Source organism: Chionomys nivalis, chromosome 9 (genome assembly GCF_950005125.1).
Source record: "Chionomys nivalis chromosome 9, mChiNiv1.1, whole genome shotgun sequence".
NCBI lineage: Eukaryota > Metazoa > Chordata > Mammalia > Rodentia > Cricetidae > Chionomys > Chionomys nivalis.
In genome coordinates this window covers 68668099-68683615 of record NC_080094.1, presented here as the reverse complement: position 1 = coordinate 68683615, position 15517 = coordinate 68668099, and the positions used below count along the sequence as shown (strand labels likewise).

At 42.2% G+C, this 15517-nt stretch overlaps 2 protein-coding genes across 8 annotated transcripts in view; one reads left to right on the top strand and one right to left on the bottom strand.

Moving 5' to 3' along the window:
- The window catches only part of Pax6 (paired box 6), a 28489-nt gene extending 21706 nt beyond the window's left edge, over positions 1-6783 (top strand). For 6 of the 7 annotated variants that reach the window (XM_057781535.1, XM_057781536.1, XM_057781538.1 and 3 more), the window contains 6 exons: positions 1239-1397; positions 1880-1962; positions 2159-2309; positions 2420-2535; positions 4973-5123; positions 5784-6783. In XM_057781535.1, the coding sequence (XP_057637518.1) occupies positions 1239-1397; positions 1880-1962; positions 2159-2309; positions 2420-2535; positions 4973-5123; positions 5784-5869 (746 nt within the window). In that variant the 3' untranslated portion in view covers positions 5870-6783. The remainder of the gene's footprint in view (positions 1-1238; positions 1398-1879; positions 1963-2158; positions 2310-2419; positions 2536-4972; positions 5124-5783) is intronic. The other variant, XM_057781540.1, reaches the window with a different exon arrangement.
- A 5223-nt stretch (positions 6784-12006) lies between these two features.
- Elp4 (elongator acetyltransferase complex subunit 4) overlaps positions 12007-15517 on the bottom strand; it is a 214517-nt gene continuing 211006 nt past the window's right edge. Inside the window, exon 10 of the mRNA XM_057780320.1 lies at positions 12007-12419. Within this exon, the coding sequence (XP_057636303.1) occupies positions 12288-12419 (132 nt within the window). The 3' untranslated portion in view covers positions 12007-12287. The remainder of the gene's footprint in view (positions 12420-15517) is intronic.

The following is a 15517-nucleotide window of genomic DNA, read 5'->3' as shown; positions in this document are numbered from 1 at the left end:
TGTCACAATTCTCTGAACTCTTTGAAGGCGCTGCCTATTGTCTCCTGGTTATAAATGATATTCCTGGCCAAGTCGATTCCCACAGAGGTCTGGCGGCCCCTCCCCCCAAAACTGGCCAAGTTTCTAGGATCGGGAGGGGAGGGGGACAGTCCCTGTTGGTATCCCGTAGGGACCACAGGCCTCAGGACCCAAGACTCAGCCTTCAGTGCCCTGGGAAGCCCAGCCAGGGCCGGAATCCTTTCCTTTTCCCAGGCTGCCTTCTTGCAGGCAAGGTGCACCGCAGAGCCAGCTAGCCCAAGTGCACATCTCTCCACCAAGCGCAAAGGAAAACAATGAAACTTTCCCTGTTTAATGATAGAAATTACATTAAAAGTGGTGGAAATGCCCTAATTAAAAATGTACCACTTAAATGATAGGCCGAGGATTCAGCTGCGGCATAGCATATTTAGCTAGTTAGTGAACTCTCCACGATTTCTTTTTTAAAATTACACGTTAAAAATTTAAAAGAAATCTTACTTTTCTCTGGTGCAACACATTACAAAGAATGGACAGTCCTTTTATCTAAATATAAAATTCCATTTTCAGCAATTATAGCCTGTTCTTGGTGATGATATAATTACAGCTGTGCTCGTAATAGGTGTCAAGGCGAAACACACTCACACAATGGTTGAATAAAACTGCAGAACAATGCAAGCACTTCTAAATTCACAACCTTTAAAATGAAATTGACTGTGCAGAATTCAAATAAAAACTAGATAAATATTTTTTTTTAAAGATTACAAGCTTGGTTTGGTTTCTTAATAGCATTTTCTACAAACCTATCAACATCTAATTGATTAGATAGGAATTACTGATTATAGATCAGCTGAAACCTTGCACATCACTCTATTTCCCCAACACAGCCATAGGTAAGTACTTTCTGCAGGGCTGGAACTGGGTGCGGGCCTGTGGGGAGTCAGTAGTGAAAGATCCTTTTGCCTGGAAACTTTTTGGATTGCTTTGTCATTCCAAGAAACGCTGCTCTGTGAGAGGACGGTCAGGTCTCCTCTCGATGAAAACATACAGGAAAAGGACTCAGGTGACAGCGTCCTTCCGGAAGGCTAACCCCTGATTACCTTCGCGAGGCTTTGTGGGGACTCAGACTGCCCAGTCCCTGGAGTTTATAACTATCGCAAGTCCCATTCAGAGCCCCCCGTGTCGTTCCACTTTCTCTTATTGTCCTATTCTTTCTGTTGCAGATGGCTGCCAGCAACAGGAAGGAGGGGGAGAGAACACCAACTCCATCAGTTCCAATGGGGAAGACTCGGATGAGGCTCAAATGCGACTCCAGCTGAAGCGGAAGCTGCAGAGAAATAGAACATCTTTCACCCAGGAGCAGATTGAGGCTCTGGAGAAAGGTGATGGGGAGTTTTCAAAGCAGAGAAGTCTTAAGTCAAAGTAAATGCCACACCAGACAGCACAAAGGGCTAAATTTAGCAGGGGTCCTTTGCATAAAAGACTGACCCCCCCCTTCCTCCTCCTCTTCTGTCTCCCCCTCCCCTCTGCACATCTTTTCGGGGGGGGGGGTATATCCACGTGCGTTTTCTTTCTTTTCACATACCAGTAAGTTGAAAGATTCAAATTCTGACATAATAAAGAAAATGATGTTCTGGCTGTCCCAGGGTGCAGATGGCAACACTCACTGAATGTCGTTCCAAAGAAAACTTCACTTAGTTCTGGCGGGAAAGTTCTCGCAAGCACAGTCAACACACTGTAGAGTTATCTGAAGGGAAATTGGTTGGAGGAGATGGCAGTGGGGTGGCATAAGCCAGTTTGATCCAGGGTTCAAATGTTTTTGTGTAGTTCTGGAATAACATATAAAACCGATTAACTCTTCCAGAGTTTGAGAGGACCCATTATCCAGACGTGTTTGCCCGGGAAAGACTAGCAGCCAAAATAGATCTACCTGAAGCAAGAATACAGGTACCTAGGGACTATGTGACTTTTATGCATTGAGTCTTATTCTTTGCCTTGCTTGTATAACAGTCATTTCTATAACTAGTGACAGGGTCAGTTTGCAAAGACCCACTTGTCCTAAGGCACAGTGGAAATGGAAGGGTTTTTGTTTGTGGTGGAGACGGTAGGGAGCGCAGGGCTAACCTGTTCCCTGCATTTCCAGGTATGGTTTTCTAATCGAAGAGCCAAATGGAGAAGAGAAGAGAAACTGAGGAACCAGAGAAGACAGGCCAGCAATACCCCTAGCCACATTCCTATCAGCAGCAGCTTCAGCACCAGTGTCTACCAGCCGATTCCACAGCCCACCACGCCTGGTAACTTCAAGTGTCCACTACTGGGAAACCTACTTAAATCTGTTTGCCCTGGGCGCTCATCCTGAAATGACATTCCCTTTCTCTCTTTTCTCGCTCTGTCTTCTCTACAGTTTCTTCCTTCACATCAGGCTCCATGTTGGGCCGAACGGACACTGCCCTCACCAACACGTACAGTGCTCTGCCACCGATGCCCAGCTTCACCATGGCAAACAACCTGCCTATGCAAGTAAGAGAGGCTGGCCACCTGCTGCACAGGACCAAGAATGGGTTAGGGCTTGCAGACCCCATCCGCAGCATTTACCCCCTTGGGAGTCCTTCTTGTGACAGTGATTGGCTTGACCAGTCAACTCTGAGACAGTCAATCCAATCTCTTTGAGATGATTGATTGACTGATTGATTCGTGCCCTCGAAAAACAAACACTCGATCTGTTCAGTCAAGTTAATGTGCCTTTTATCATCATGTTAGCTGGGTAATTCTGGGTGGCAGTGGGAGTCTGTTTCGGGTACCAATGAAGCTTGTGCCATAAAGCGGAAATAATGATGGCATAATATAAGGTACTAAGATGTTAGTATGTAAAAACTTCATGTTTATGTTAGTGTGTTCATATGAATAAACACAGAATCAGCAGAAGTATTTTTGATGATTATTTTTGGTCCATGTCAGAAACTAGTGAGGAAGAAAAAAAGGGGGGCTGAGAAGAGAGATTCCTCTCTACACACTGAAAGACATTTACTAAAATAGGAAAACTAGTTGTTTATTTAAAAGTAAACATGTACTAGAAAGCGTTGGCTTGAAATGTAATGTGTATCAGCTGTAGATGATGTGGTAGGTGGGTGGTAATCTTTGCTACCTAGAAAGCTGGTGGTATTCTCAGTTTGGTACCCTGGCCTGTGCTCTTAGGCAGTCCTGGATTCAGCTGGCACTTTCTAATGGTGGATGTACAGGGCTCCTGGGGTGTACTAGACCTTTGGGTGGATTCTTACTGGGGGGATTCTGATGGGTCTTCTGCATCAGCATTTCTAAGTCTCCTGATTGCACAACCATTAGATAGAGATGCCTGATTGTATGAGCGTGGTGGCAGGAGTCAATGCTGGAAACAGTCCTGGGGTTACACAGATTGTTTATAATCCATTGAACATCTTCTGCCAGGTTTGGAATTCAAATAACAGCCAAATAGAAGCCTCCCAGTCTTCAGACCAATATTGGAACAGCTAGATAGAAAACTCTAGAGTATTCATTCACATGTTTCTCGTCTATTTCATTTGGTTTTTTATTGGCCATAGCACAACTGATGTACATGAAGGGACCCACAGTCCATTAGTTAGTATTGCTGTAACCTGGAATTTTCCAGAAGTCAGGTTGCCTAGAGGAAGTGATTGCAGGAAGTAGAAATAAATGCAGGCTGAAATCCCGGCAGGGCCCTTTGTGCCTGCCTGCCTTTTTAGACTTGACATGAGCATCTGACGTTAATGAGACCGCTGTGTCGTGTGGTGTTATATCTTATAGCAACATCTAGGTGTCTGTGAGCATGACATAGTGTGCACATGCAAAACCAAAATGGAATAATTAGATAGATGCTGGATTGCATTAAGCTTGCTTCTACATATAAAGAAATATGTTGGGTTGATTGATTTCAAACATTGACTTTCAAAAATTATACAGATTGAAAAATAACAAAGGTAAATGGCTCCATTGAACAAGAAAAATAAAAAAGGATCTGTGGTTTTACAGTTCAGAGAAAACTCCTCTTTAAGTTTTGGAATGGGGAGGGGTGGTCTCTCTGTCAGTGGCTTCATCTTGTTGACCAAAATCCTCTGTCTTGCAAAGAATGGGTGCCTTCCTCTGAGCCTTCTTCAGTGGGTGCCAGTCTTTGTGAATGAGGATATGGGGGTGCCAGTCTTTGTGAATGAGGATTTGGGGTGTCAAGCACATGCAGAGCAGTTATTGCTGACACTGGGCTTCCGATTCACCTCATCAGTTTTCTGACCTCAGATAACCTATGAGGGCTCCCAGGGGGGATTATCCTGGCTCTGCATATTTCTTTATTTCTTGTTTAGTTACAAGAGAAGTTTATCTCCTCAACATTTCCATTTTGAATGCTTAGAGGACAGCAACACATCTTATGGATGTGACTCAAACAGGACTTTGGGGTTAGTCAGTTAATTCTCAGGTCATGTTTAAGTTACATTCGTTCGCTGACACTTCTGACCTCTTTAACCTCACTCCACTATGGTTGAATATTTGAAAAAACAAAACAAAACTCTGCTCGTCCAAGTTCAGCACTGGAAGGTTCCCAGAGTTCCCTGATTCCTCCTATTGCTCTCTTCCCCGAAGTTGAACTAGGGAATTTGGGGATCTTAGCATTCTCAGACAGCTCTAGGTTTGTGCTAGGAACCCCTGCGAGGTAAAAGAGTGCACACTGCCAACACTGACTGCGTGTTTGGATTTATTGTTCTAGACACTTATCACACAGGTGGCTTTGTTCTGGTGGTGACTGATGATGAACGGTCAAGCTTAGACTCATTATATGGAATTCTAGTACTTTCCAAGGAAGCATCAGTAATGACCAGGCTTGCTGGCAGAGGCTCTGGGGAGCAGGAACCCCAGGATGGGGCTGTGTGATGTGGTTCTGGTAATCACAGGTTTCTCTTTCTCTCTGCAGCCCCCAGTCCCCAGTCAGACCTCTTCATACTCCTGCATGCTACCCACCAGCCCTTCGGTAAATGGGCGGAGTTATGACACCTACACCCCTCCGCACATGCAAACACACATGAACAGTCAGCCCATGGGCACCTCGGGGACCACTTCAACAGGTGAGCTCTCTGTAGTTGCACAGAGGGGTCTACCGGGTTTCTTTGGCCAATCGATCACCTCAACTGTTCTACAGGTGACTTGAAAAGAAACCTCTGGCCTTGCATTAAAGGGCATGGTGAACATTTTACTGCTCTTGCCTTTAGAGAAAACTGACTGAAAAGGGAATTTCAGCTAAGTTAGTGAGTTGACACCATATAGAGAAAAGAGACGTCATTCATGGTGGTGGATGTGATCACAGAAACCGTGTATGACGACAAGGCCCGAGATCAAATTTTCAGAAGACATCTTGGCCTGAGCTGGACAGTTGAGAGGGTCCACTGAGCTTGATGTGGGTATTTTTGGAAGACTTATACATCTTCTAGCTTCTTGATGCCAGCTGGAGAGGTACCACATAAGTCTTCCAGAGATGGTTGTACTGAGAAACTTCTAAATGTGGGGGAGGTTGACCTGGGTTTCAGGAGGTATGTGGGAACATAGTCTCTAGTTTCTGAAGGTCTCCTTTTCTTTCTAATGATTGAAAGCTTTTTATTTTAATGTAAAGTAAAAAAGAAGTATTATGAAGTGTCAGGGGTTTTAGAAAGTCTGTGTGTTCATGCTGCACGCACGCCATCTTTAGAGTCTACCCTTGTGGCTATTCTTTTTTCTTTATTCATTTACAGGACTCATTTCCCCTGGAGTGTCAGTTCCTGTCCAAGTTCCCGGAAGTGAACCTGACATGTCTCAGTATTGGCCCCGATTACAGTAAAGAGAGAGCGTGATCGAGAGAGGAAACCGTGTTCACTCAGTCAGTGACTATGTGGACACAATAGTTGGGTGTTCAGGAAAGAGAAATGGCTGTTAGAAGCACTTCACTTTGCAACTGTGTCCTGTATCGGAGCCCGGGAATGGACTAGAAACAAGGACCTTTGCATACAGAAGGCGCGGTATCAGTTGGAACAAATCTTCATTTTGGTATCCAAACTTTTATTAATTTTGGTGTATTATTTGTAAATGGGCATTTGTATGTTATAACGAAGAGATGGATCTTGGATCTGTGTTGGCTCATGTGGTTGTTTAAAGGAAACCATGATTGACAAGATTTGCCATGGATTTAAGAGTTTTATCAAGATATATCGAATACTTCTACCCATCTGTTCATAGTTTATGGACTGATGTTCCAAGTTTGTATCATTCCTTTGCATATAATTAAACCTGGAACAACACACACTAGATATATGTAAGAAATATCCATTGGTTTTTCCAAAGGTTGTTAACAGATGAAGTTTATGTGCAAAAAGGGTAAGATATAAATTCAAGGGGACGTTGATAGCTAAAAGGTAGAACGTGTCTTCGATATAATCCAATTTGTTTTATGTCAAAATGTAAGTACTTGTCTTCCCTAGAAATCCTCAGAATGATTTCTATAATAAAGTTAATTTCATTTATATTTGACAAGAATACTCTATAGATGTTTTATACACATTTTCATGCAATCATTTGTTTCTTTCTTGGCCAGCAAAAAGTTAATTGTTCTTAGATATAGCTGTATTACTGTTCACAGTCCAATCATTTTGTGCATCTAGAATTCATTCCTAATCAATTAAAAGTGCTTGCAAGAGTTTTAAACCTAAGTGTTTTGAAGTTGTTCACAAATACATATCAAAATTAACCATTGTTGATTGTAAAAACCATGCCAAAGCCTTTGTATTTTCTTTATTACACTATTTTCTTTTTAACCTTATAGTGTGGTGTTACAAATTTTGTTTCCACATTAGGTTAACATCCTCAGTCAATGGTTAGGTTCCTATACACTCCATTTTACAACTTGGCGGTCCTCAAGGAAAAAATTTTTACAGACACCAGAAATTGACTATATATCAGGAAAAAAAAACATTCACAGCTGTGAGGATCTGCATCCTACAACATGTACAGAAAATGGCAGTCCTTCCAATTTATCCATTTATTTCATTTAAGAGCTCAAAGTGTAGAAATAATTTTTAAAATTGCAACACACGATTCCCTAGGAATCGTGTTTTGAACTGAGGCTGGCATTTCAAACTGGGCAGTCAATCTCCACAACAATTTCACTGAAGTATATTCAAAGGTTGAGTTCTGAAACAAGGTTCTCAGAAAGCTGCTGCCCCTCTCAGATATCACCTCTCCCTGTCCTGTCTCTGTCCTCTTTGCACAAGAGGCACCATTTCCCACTGAACCCCTACAGCTGTTCCCATTTGAGTCCTGCTTTCTGTGCCGCTGTGGCTGGTTGGAGGGTGGAGGGGGGATGTTGCGTGTCAAGAAATAATGAGCGCAGACACATCAGCAGACAGCAACAAAACAGGCTGTGACTGGCCGGTGGGAGTTAAAGGCCTTCAGTCATTGGCAGCTGAAGCCAAACATCCCCAAGTCTACGAAGCAGGGCCTATTGTTGGTCAGTTGTTATTTGCAGAGAAGCACAGATCTGATCATGTTTAAAGTGGCGGCACGCAGGGCAGGAGTGCCTGAGCCCAAGTGGTGGATGGAAGGAAAAAAATAAGCCTTTGTTGGGTAGAAAAAGGCCGGCCTGCCTGTTATTTTCTGTCTGCTCTGGGCAACACCTAAGTCAAAGTAGACATATTTTCTTCAGTGAACTGCAGTGAAAAAATGTGTGTGTGTGTGGGGGGGGCTCCTGACTGTCTGGATTAAAAATATTCATACATGGAGAAATGTCTGGGTACACACTTCCATGGACTCAAATTCTGATATATACATATTTTTAAGTCTCAAAGAGAAATGATAAAAAATACATGATTTGAGGATTTGGACATCTCCCATTTGGTAGATAAGCTATCACCTACGAGCAAATGACTTAGATCTATTCATTTTCTTCTAGCAGAACTGCTTTATGTTTAGAGATGCCATCCCAACTGGACTGCTGTTTTTGTGTGTGCGCTTGTAATCACTGTCCGTGTCAGCCTGCACCGCCTGCTGGCACACACATACTACTGGTACAATCGCCCTTGCAGACATATCTGCCTCCTGACATTTTGCAGCCTCCATTCCCCGAGGGATGTGTGTTGAAGGAACTGTCAGAGAAGGACTGTCTGCATTGCAGCCACTCCTGGCTGGCTTACTTCTTCCTCAGGAAAAAAAAAAAGCAGTTTCTAACTGGCTGTGTTTGGGCTGGGGTCAGGCAGTCTGTGCTGGCCCCTGGCCCTGCTGAGGAGAGTACACAGACGACAGAGAATGGCACATGGAATTCGGGGTGTCAGATCTGGGAGTGATGTGAGGACTGAGGCTCTGGATGTGTGCAGCTGGGCACGTATACAAGTCCTCAGAGGGTCAGGATTGCCAGGGTGCAGTGGCACAGCCTGGTATGTTCTGAAGGAGAGATGCTCAGCTGTGGAAGCCTCGGGTCCAGCAGGATGAGAGCAGCAGCCTTGCCTTCTGCCCGCATGCACCCTAGAGGGATGAGCTGTCTGTATCCCAGGGTGTGTGGTTCCGGTGCCCGGGAACTGGTTTTTGACTCCCAATAATTATCTTCATTTGTTTATTTACTGACGGATATGTTTATAGATTTCGCAATGGAAAATCTTGCAGGGTGTTTTAGTGCTATTTTCCAGGATGAAGGCCAAATTTTATGACATTCTCCGTGTGAACAGCTTACGCTTTATCTCAAGGTTTGACTAACTTAGGGACATCAGGTGAATGGAATCAGAGTTGAATCACTCTAGGTCAGTGTTTTTCAACTTTCCTAACGCTGCGACCCTTTAATACAGTTCCTCACGTTGTGGTGACTCCCAGCCATAATCTTATGGCCTTTGCTATTTTGTAACTGTAATTTTCTACTGTTGTGAACTGTAATATAAATATCTGATACGCAGGAATGACCTCTGTGAAAAAGTCATTCAACCCCCCAAAGTGGTCTCAACTCACGCGTTGAGAACCGCTATTCCAGGTGAAAATAACTGTGCTTTGCACCGCAATGAAATTACCAGGACGAACCTTCCAACAACTCTTACACGGTGGTGAACAACTGCTCACATCACCTCCTCTTCCTGCTTAAATGAAACATCACAAATGCAAAGTTTCCTAAAAATTCCATGTGTGGTGTTAGCGTTTAGCTGCTTTGTTCTGTGAGCGTTTGCGGTCACAGGATGGCACTGACTGACTATCTCTATTCATGTCTTTGTGCTCTGGGCCTTAATATTCTCAAGAAAAAGTGATTTTTTTTTGTTTTGTTTTGAGGTCGTGGTCTCTATAGATGGCAAATATACATTATTCTGTTTTTCAATGACTTTTTTTTGCCTTGGTCATAGATGAATAAAGTGCTTGCTCATTTTTCAGGTTTAAAGTGTAAACCTTTGGGGCTTATATTGCTTAATTCGAATACTGTTGATGGTGACTATCTTGGAAATATAGTAATATGATGTCATAGAGATGATATTAATAATGGGCTTAACTGATATGGGTTTCCCTACACGCCTTTGCTATAGGTGTATGTGTATGTCCCATTCATTAAAATTAAAAGACAGGGACTCAACAGCAGGATATCCCTTACTTTTGAAGCATTTTCATTTGTTCTGGTGTTAGTACTAGAAGGTTCTGGGTGTAGTGTTAAAGAATAAGTAAAAAATAAGAAAAGTGATCTCGCTTAGTGGCTATTCACAAAAAATGCAGATGGTCTCAGAGCCCTTTGCCTGAGCAACCTATAGTAGTCAAAATATTTACCTCACGTTAAAGAAAGGCAGATCTAGCACAAGAATGAATACCAGAAAGGGGTTTGGGGTTCACACACTAGAAATACTGAAAAGATATAGGAATATTATAGATCTTCTATTTGACAGTGTTCTTAAGTATTTATATTCCAGAGAGTTTAAAATATATGAGTATACATTTTATAATGCATCAGAAGGACATGCATATATATATATATAGTGGCATGTAATATACATATATTGACGTTTGTATTTTGAAGAGCAATATTTTTATGTGGGAAGTTGTTGGGGTAATAGAGAACAAATAATCTCTAGATGAAGGAAAACATATTTTTAGAATGGGTTTGTATCAGAGGAAAACACAACCCAGCACCGTACAGCTGTTTACGATAGCAGCTTCTTCTTCCTTATTATTATCATATTAAAATGTGCTGAGGGAACCGGAGAAACAAAGCAGTGGATGTAGTGCTTCTGGAAAGTCCAGGTGCTCTCTTTACTCAAGAGTTCAAACAGTTTCATTTCTCTCTAAACTAAGGGTTCAAAGATGCTTACTCAATTTCTAGGGAATTTGTCTATTTGTAAAGCTCATACCTACTAACAGTTGACTGTTAAATTTATAGATGTCGTAGCCAAGCAGCAGACCAATGATTTATGAAGTATTTCATAAGCAATTTGCCTATGCGATGGCCTCGCCCTTCCTTTCAGCGTCAGATGCCATGTGAAGGTGCTGTGGTGTGTGTGGGATGACTCTCAGCAGGGTAAGAGGAAGGTTAGTTATTACACCAGTCAAACACTCACAGTCTGTCAGAGGACGGCCGGGCTTCTATGGATACCGTGCAACCTGACTGATTATCGATGGAGGAAATCAATTTTTTGAAGTTGTTTTAAATCTTAAAAGTACCTCTCCTCAACATAAAAGCCCTTTAATTTTAACTGACAGATCAATTCTGAAACTTTATTTTGAAAAGAAAATGGGGAAGAATTTGTGTCTTTAGAATTAAAAGAGATAAAAAAAAATAAATCAGACATTCTAAAAAAAATAAAAAATCAACCTGATTTTTTTTTAGTGCTAATGAAGTCGTGGTGACAAAATAGTTGTCTTTTTGATTTTATCACAAAAAATAAACTGGTAGTGACAGGGTATGATGGAGAGATTGACGTCCTGGCAAATCACTGCCATTGATTCAATTATTCTAATTCTGAATAAGAGCTGTATACAGTCTGTGTTTATGCTACAGTGGGCTTTTTTTTTTAAGTGACTGACATTCATCATATTGGTTAGACAGTTTTAAAGACCTAGTCTTTGTTTTCTACAATGTTGTCAAGAGCAAATAGAGTATAATTTGTGGTATATTAAAAGGAAGCTGCTTAAGATGTTAGTTAAAGGTGCTTCAAAATATTCTAATTTATTTGAAAATGTATTTTGGAAATTCAATTTCTGCCAATAGATGCTAAACATCTTTGAAAAACCTCGGGTCTTTAAATACATGCCGGGGGCTTTTTACCTTTCACTTTGTCCTACGGTTTGTCAGACCCTTCAAGAATACAGACCTACAGCACCAAACCCTAGTGTCTTACAGGAAAACTTGGTCCATATGCTGTGTTCCCAAGACACGTTCCATGTTAGAGACTCATTAACATGCTCAGCCAATGCTCATCGTTAACAAAGGGTTGAGGGGACACAATGGAAATCTGAGTTCGGTTCAGTTTTCCACTCTGTCTTAGACCCGCATTATAGAACCTGTTCACCGGGCTTTGTGGACATCTCTGGGACACCAGCATCAGTGGAGCTTCTAGCTTGAATTTCCATTTTGAACTTTGTCTGTTGACATAATTTCACAGCACTGATGTCGGTCATTTAGAACTTTAGATCAGCAGTCTACCCAGCTGCTTTGTGCAGTCCATCAGGTTCCGCACGTACTACTGTGTGGGGTAAGTAAGACGAAACCCCCCAAATATGACTTTTGCCTTTGCCACTTTAAACAACAGGATGCACCAATGCAAACTGTTTCATATACTAGCAAACAAAACATTCTTTTAAAAAAGTCTTAACAGTTTTTGGTGACCTTTTCAGAAAAACAGAGCAATGTATCACACACGGCTTGAATTCCCGTTCTGTATCTATGGGTTGCAGCACGCATATTATCATCACCCCTTGCTACAGTCCACGTAAACCAGGGACGATTCTAAAGCACACCAGGTTTGAGGTATTTTTTTGGGTGTTTATTTAAAAATGAATTAGTATTTTTAAAATACACAACAGCAGCTAAATGTCAAATACAGTATTTCTGCTGTATTATTTTTGTACAAAAATCGGTGGAAAAAACAAACAGTGAAACAATCCAAACTGAGGAATGATGGCTCCATTTTGTAATCCTGTGTTTTTGAAAGACTGGAGGGTCAAATCATTAAGAAAAATATTTACATAAGCTATTTGCAATCATAATTAGGTGTCAGGTAATTCCGCATGCAGTCACTAAGGAGGATTCCCTAGAAGTCCAGGTGCTTCCCGCCTCCGGCCATCATGCCACAGCCTGGGCCCCGCTGCTTGGCGGCTTCTGCCAGATCCTGTTTGCGCGAACGGCTCACTGTGTCTGACAAGTCTGGAGGCAAATGCAGTCGCTGCGGTGCATTGTGAGAGAAGAAAGAAGAAAAATTAAGTTTGCTTTCCCCACACACTTCAGAATACAATATTATGCTCTGTTGATCAGCATCTCCTCGTGCATATGAAACCTCTGCTCAAACAGTTCCTCAGGCGCAGCCCCTCGGCGTCACAACCCACTCTTACTCAGTTTCCACCAATCACAGCCACGGATAGAAACTGGACAGGGTTCTCAGTAGGCTGACTTCAGAGTCCCAAACTAAACCTAGTGAGATTTTTCTTTCTTAGGTGGGAATGAAAACATGCAAATGTACAAATTGAAAAAATATCATAAGCTATAGTATTTTTTTTTTCTGGTTCTGTTTTTGCCAGGGTCCTAAAATGCTTTTTAACCAACTATAGCTTTTCAGGAATGGTGGATTCCCATAGATGCCTGCTCCTCTTCGTGTATAAGTTGACCTTTATTTCATGACTATACTTTTTCTAGGGACTCCAGTTTTCACAGAAGCATTGGCATAGTGAGAAAAATGCTACTGGACCGCAGAGCTCTCAGAGGCACAGGTGAGCTAGCCACAGCATCCACTACATTTGCCTCAATGCACAACACTGAAGTAGACTTTCAGAAGTGTAGCTTGGCATTGAATACCCCACTCCTGGCTTCATCTCTCCCCAGATCCAAGGTGACTTAAGCAGATACCCCCTCCCCTGCCGGAACTGCAGAAATTACTGTGGTTAGAAAAAGACACAGTTTTAAAAGAATGTTGTTATTTTGAAAGGAATATAAGCCAGGGACGGTGGCACCCATGTTTAATAACAGCACTTACAAAGTAAAGGCAGGTGAATCTTTGAGTTCAAGGACAGCCTGGTCTCCAGAGCTAGTTCCAGACCAGCCAGGGTTACAGAGAGAAACCCTGTCTCCCATGCTCCAAAAAACAGAAAGGAATATAAAATTTTCTCTCTCTGACACACACACACACTCACACACACACACACTCACTCACTCTAAAATTTGGTTGGGAGGTAGTGGTAGATGGATCTCTAGTGTGAGTTTGACCTGATCTGCAAAATGAGAGTTTCAAGCCAGGGCTACATAGTGAGAGCCTGTCAAAAACAAAAACAAAAATAAAAACAAACAAAAAAAACCCCAAAGCAAACCAAACAAAAACAAACAAACAAAAAACAAAATTTAAGGAAGAAGGAGCTGACTTTTCAGATCAGTGGATCTCACATCAATAAGCATGACTGGAAAATATTCAAAAAGAAATGATCTGCATTGAATACATAGAGACTTTTTATATCATTATTATTCTATTCAATATAGCAAAACATCTATTCACATGGCATTCTCACTGTATTAGGTCTTTTTTTTTTTTTTTGGTTTTTCGAGACAGGGTTTCTCTGTAGCTTTGGAGCCTATCCTGGAACTAGCTCTTGTAGACTAGGCTGGTCTCGAACTCACAGAGATCCGCCTGCCTCTGCCTCCCGAGTGCTGGGATTAAAGGCGTGCGCCACCACCGCCGGGCCTGTCACCACCGCCCGTCCTTGTATTAGGTCTTACCATAATCTTTAGGTCACTTAAAGTCTACAGGTGGATATGTGTACTATGCCATGTGTAGAACGGGCTTTGGCATGCAAAGATTTTGGGATCTGCAGGGGATTTAGAACCACTCCTCCAAGAGTGACGACATGATTCTCTCTGTTGGGTGAGGCACAAAACAGGAGGGCAGGGCCACAGGCAAGACAGGATAGGATAGTGATCTTTCACAGACAACCTGGCTGGGACCTTCATTTGGAAAACTCTCTTCAATGAAAAAAAAAAAGGCTAGGACCGTTCTTGTCAAAATGTTTGCCCAGGAGCATATGCTCCTGCTGGAGGCTTTCCTGATGAAAGACTTCTTTGTTGTCATGTAAACACAAGCTGTGGGTAAATACTCAAGGTATTTAAAGACATTATAATTTATGGAAGGTTCTTCCTTGATTTGTCTCAAATACAAATGCATTTCAGACGAAAGACACTGCTGTACAGATGCATGCTCAACAAAGATGTCAGACGGGTGAAGAGGTCAGAAAAACCTGGGACATTCACAGGGAACCCCTCATTTCACCCCCGGCACTCAGCCTGCCACTTATTAAGCAACAGTTTGTTTCTTGAATCTCAGATGAGACCTATTTGTTCCCAAATAACTCCTTCAGTTCTTTGTACTCTAGCTTGTTCCACAGAGGATTTCAGCAGAAATGAGAGCAGGATAGGCTCAGTGGTCTAAAAGGAAGCATGGCTCCCAGGTCTGAGGCTACAGGCGTCTCTGCAGTGTTAACAGTCACTGACCATAGGAGAAGCAGGGGGAAAGAGATCTTTAATTATATCTGAGTTATCCGAAACTTACAGAATGTTAGCATTTGTGTGCATGCGTGTGCACATGCCTGTGCACATGTGCATACACAATTCTGGAACCTCCCAAATGGTGAGTGGCTTTAATGGAGCCAATGCGGCAAACAAACTACAAGGCATTCTGAAGCGAGCAAAACACCTTCCACACACCTTGTCTCTGATAACCCACTGACATGAATAAGGCAAGTGCACAAATCACCCTCACAGTGAACTTTTTAGGTTTGGATACAAGAAAGGTAGAGCGGAGGAGAAAGCTTTACAGAGATGGAACTTGAGTGGGCTCTTAAGTGATGGCCTCGGCTCTGACAAGGAGAATGAGATCTGCCCAACAGTAGGAGCAGTGCACTACAAGGCAAGGCGGATTTGAGGGTCTAGCCTGCATGCACAATCTAAGCCGGAAAGCAAGTGCAGTTAGTTAGGACTAGCAAAATAAAAGATATTTTAGGGCCTCAACTATTTGCTTAGTGACTGCCTAAGCACCCCCTTCTCTTATCTAGGCAATGAGTGAGCCAACTGGCTAAATGCCATCCCTGGGAAAAAAGTGACATGTGACATGCTTGGAGATCTTTTGGGTTGAATGGCTTTGAAGAAAAGTCACATATTATTTATGTGCTACTTCTGATCATAAAAATTTGGGGATGATATGATTAATTATTCCTAGGCAAATGCTTTACTGGAAAGTTGCTAGTAGATTTTGTCCTCTGAAAACGCCAAAAGAGGGCCGGGAAA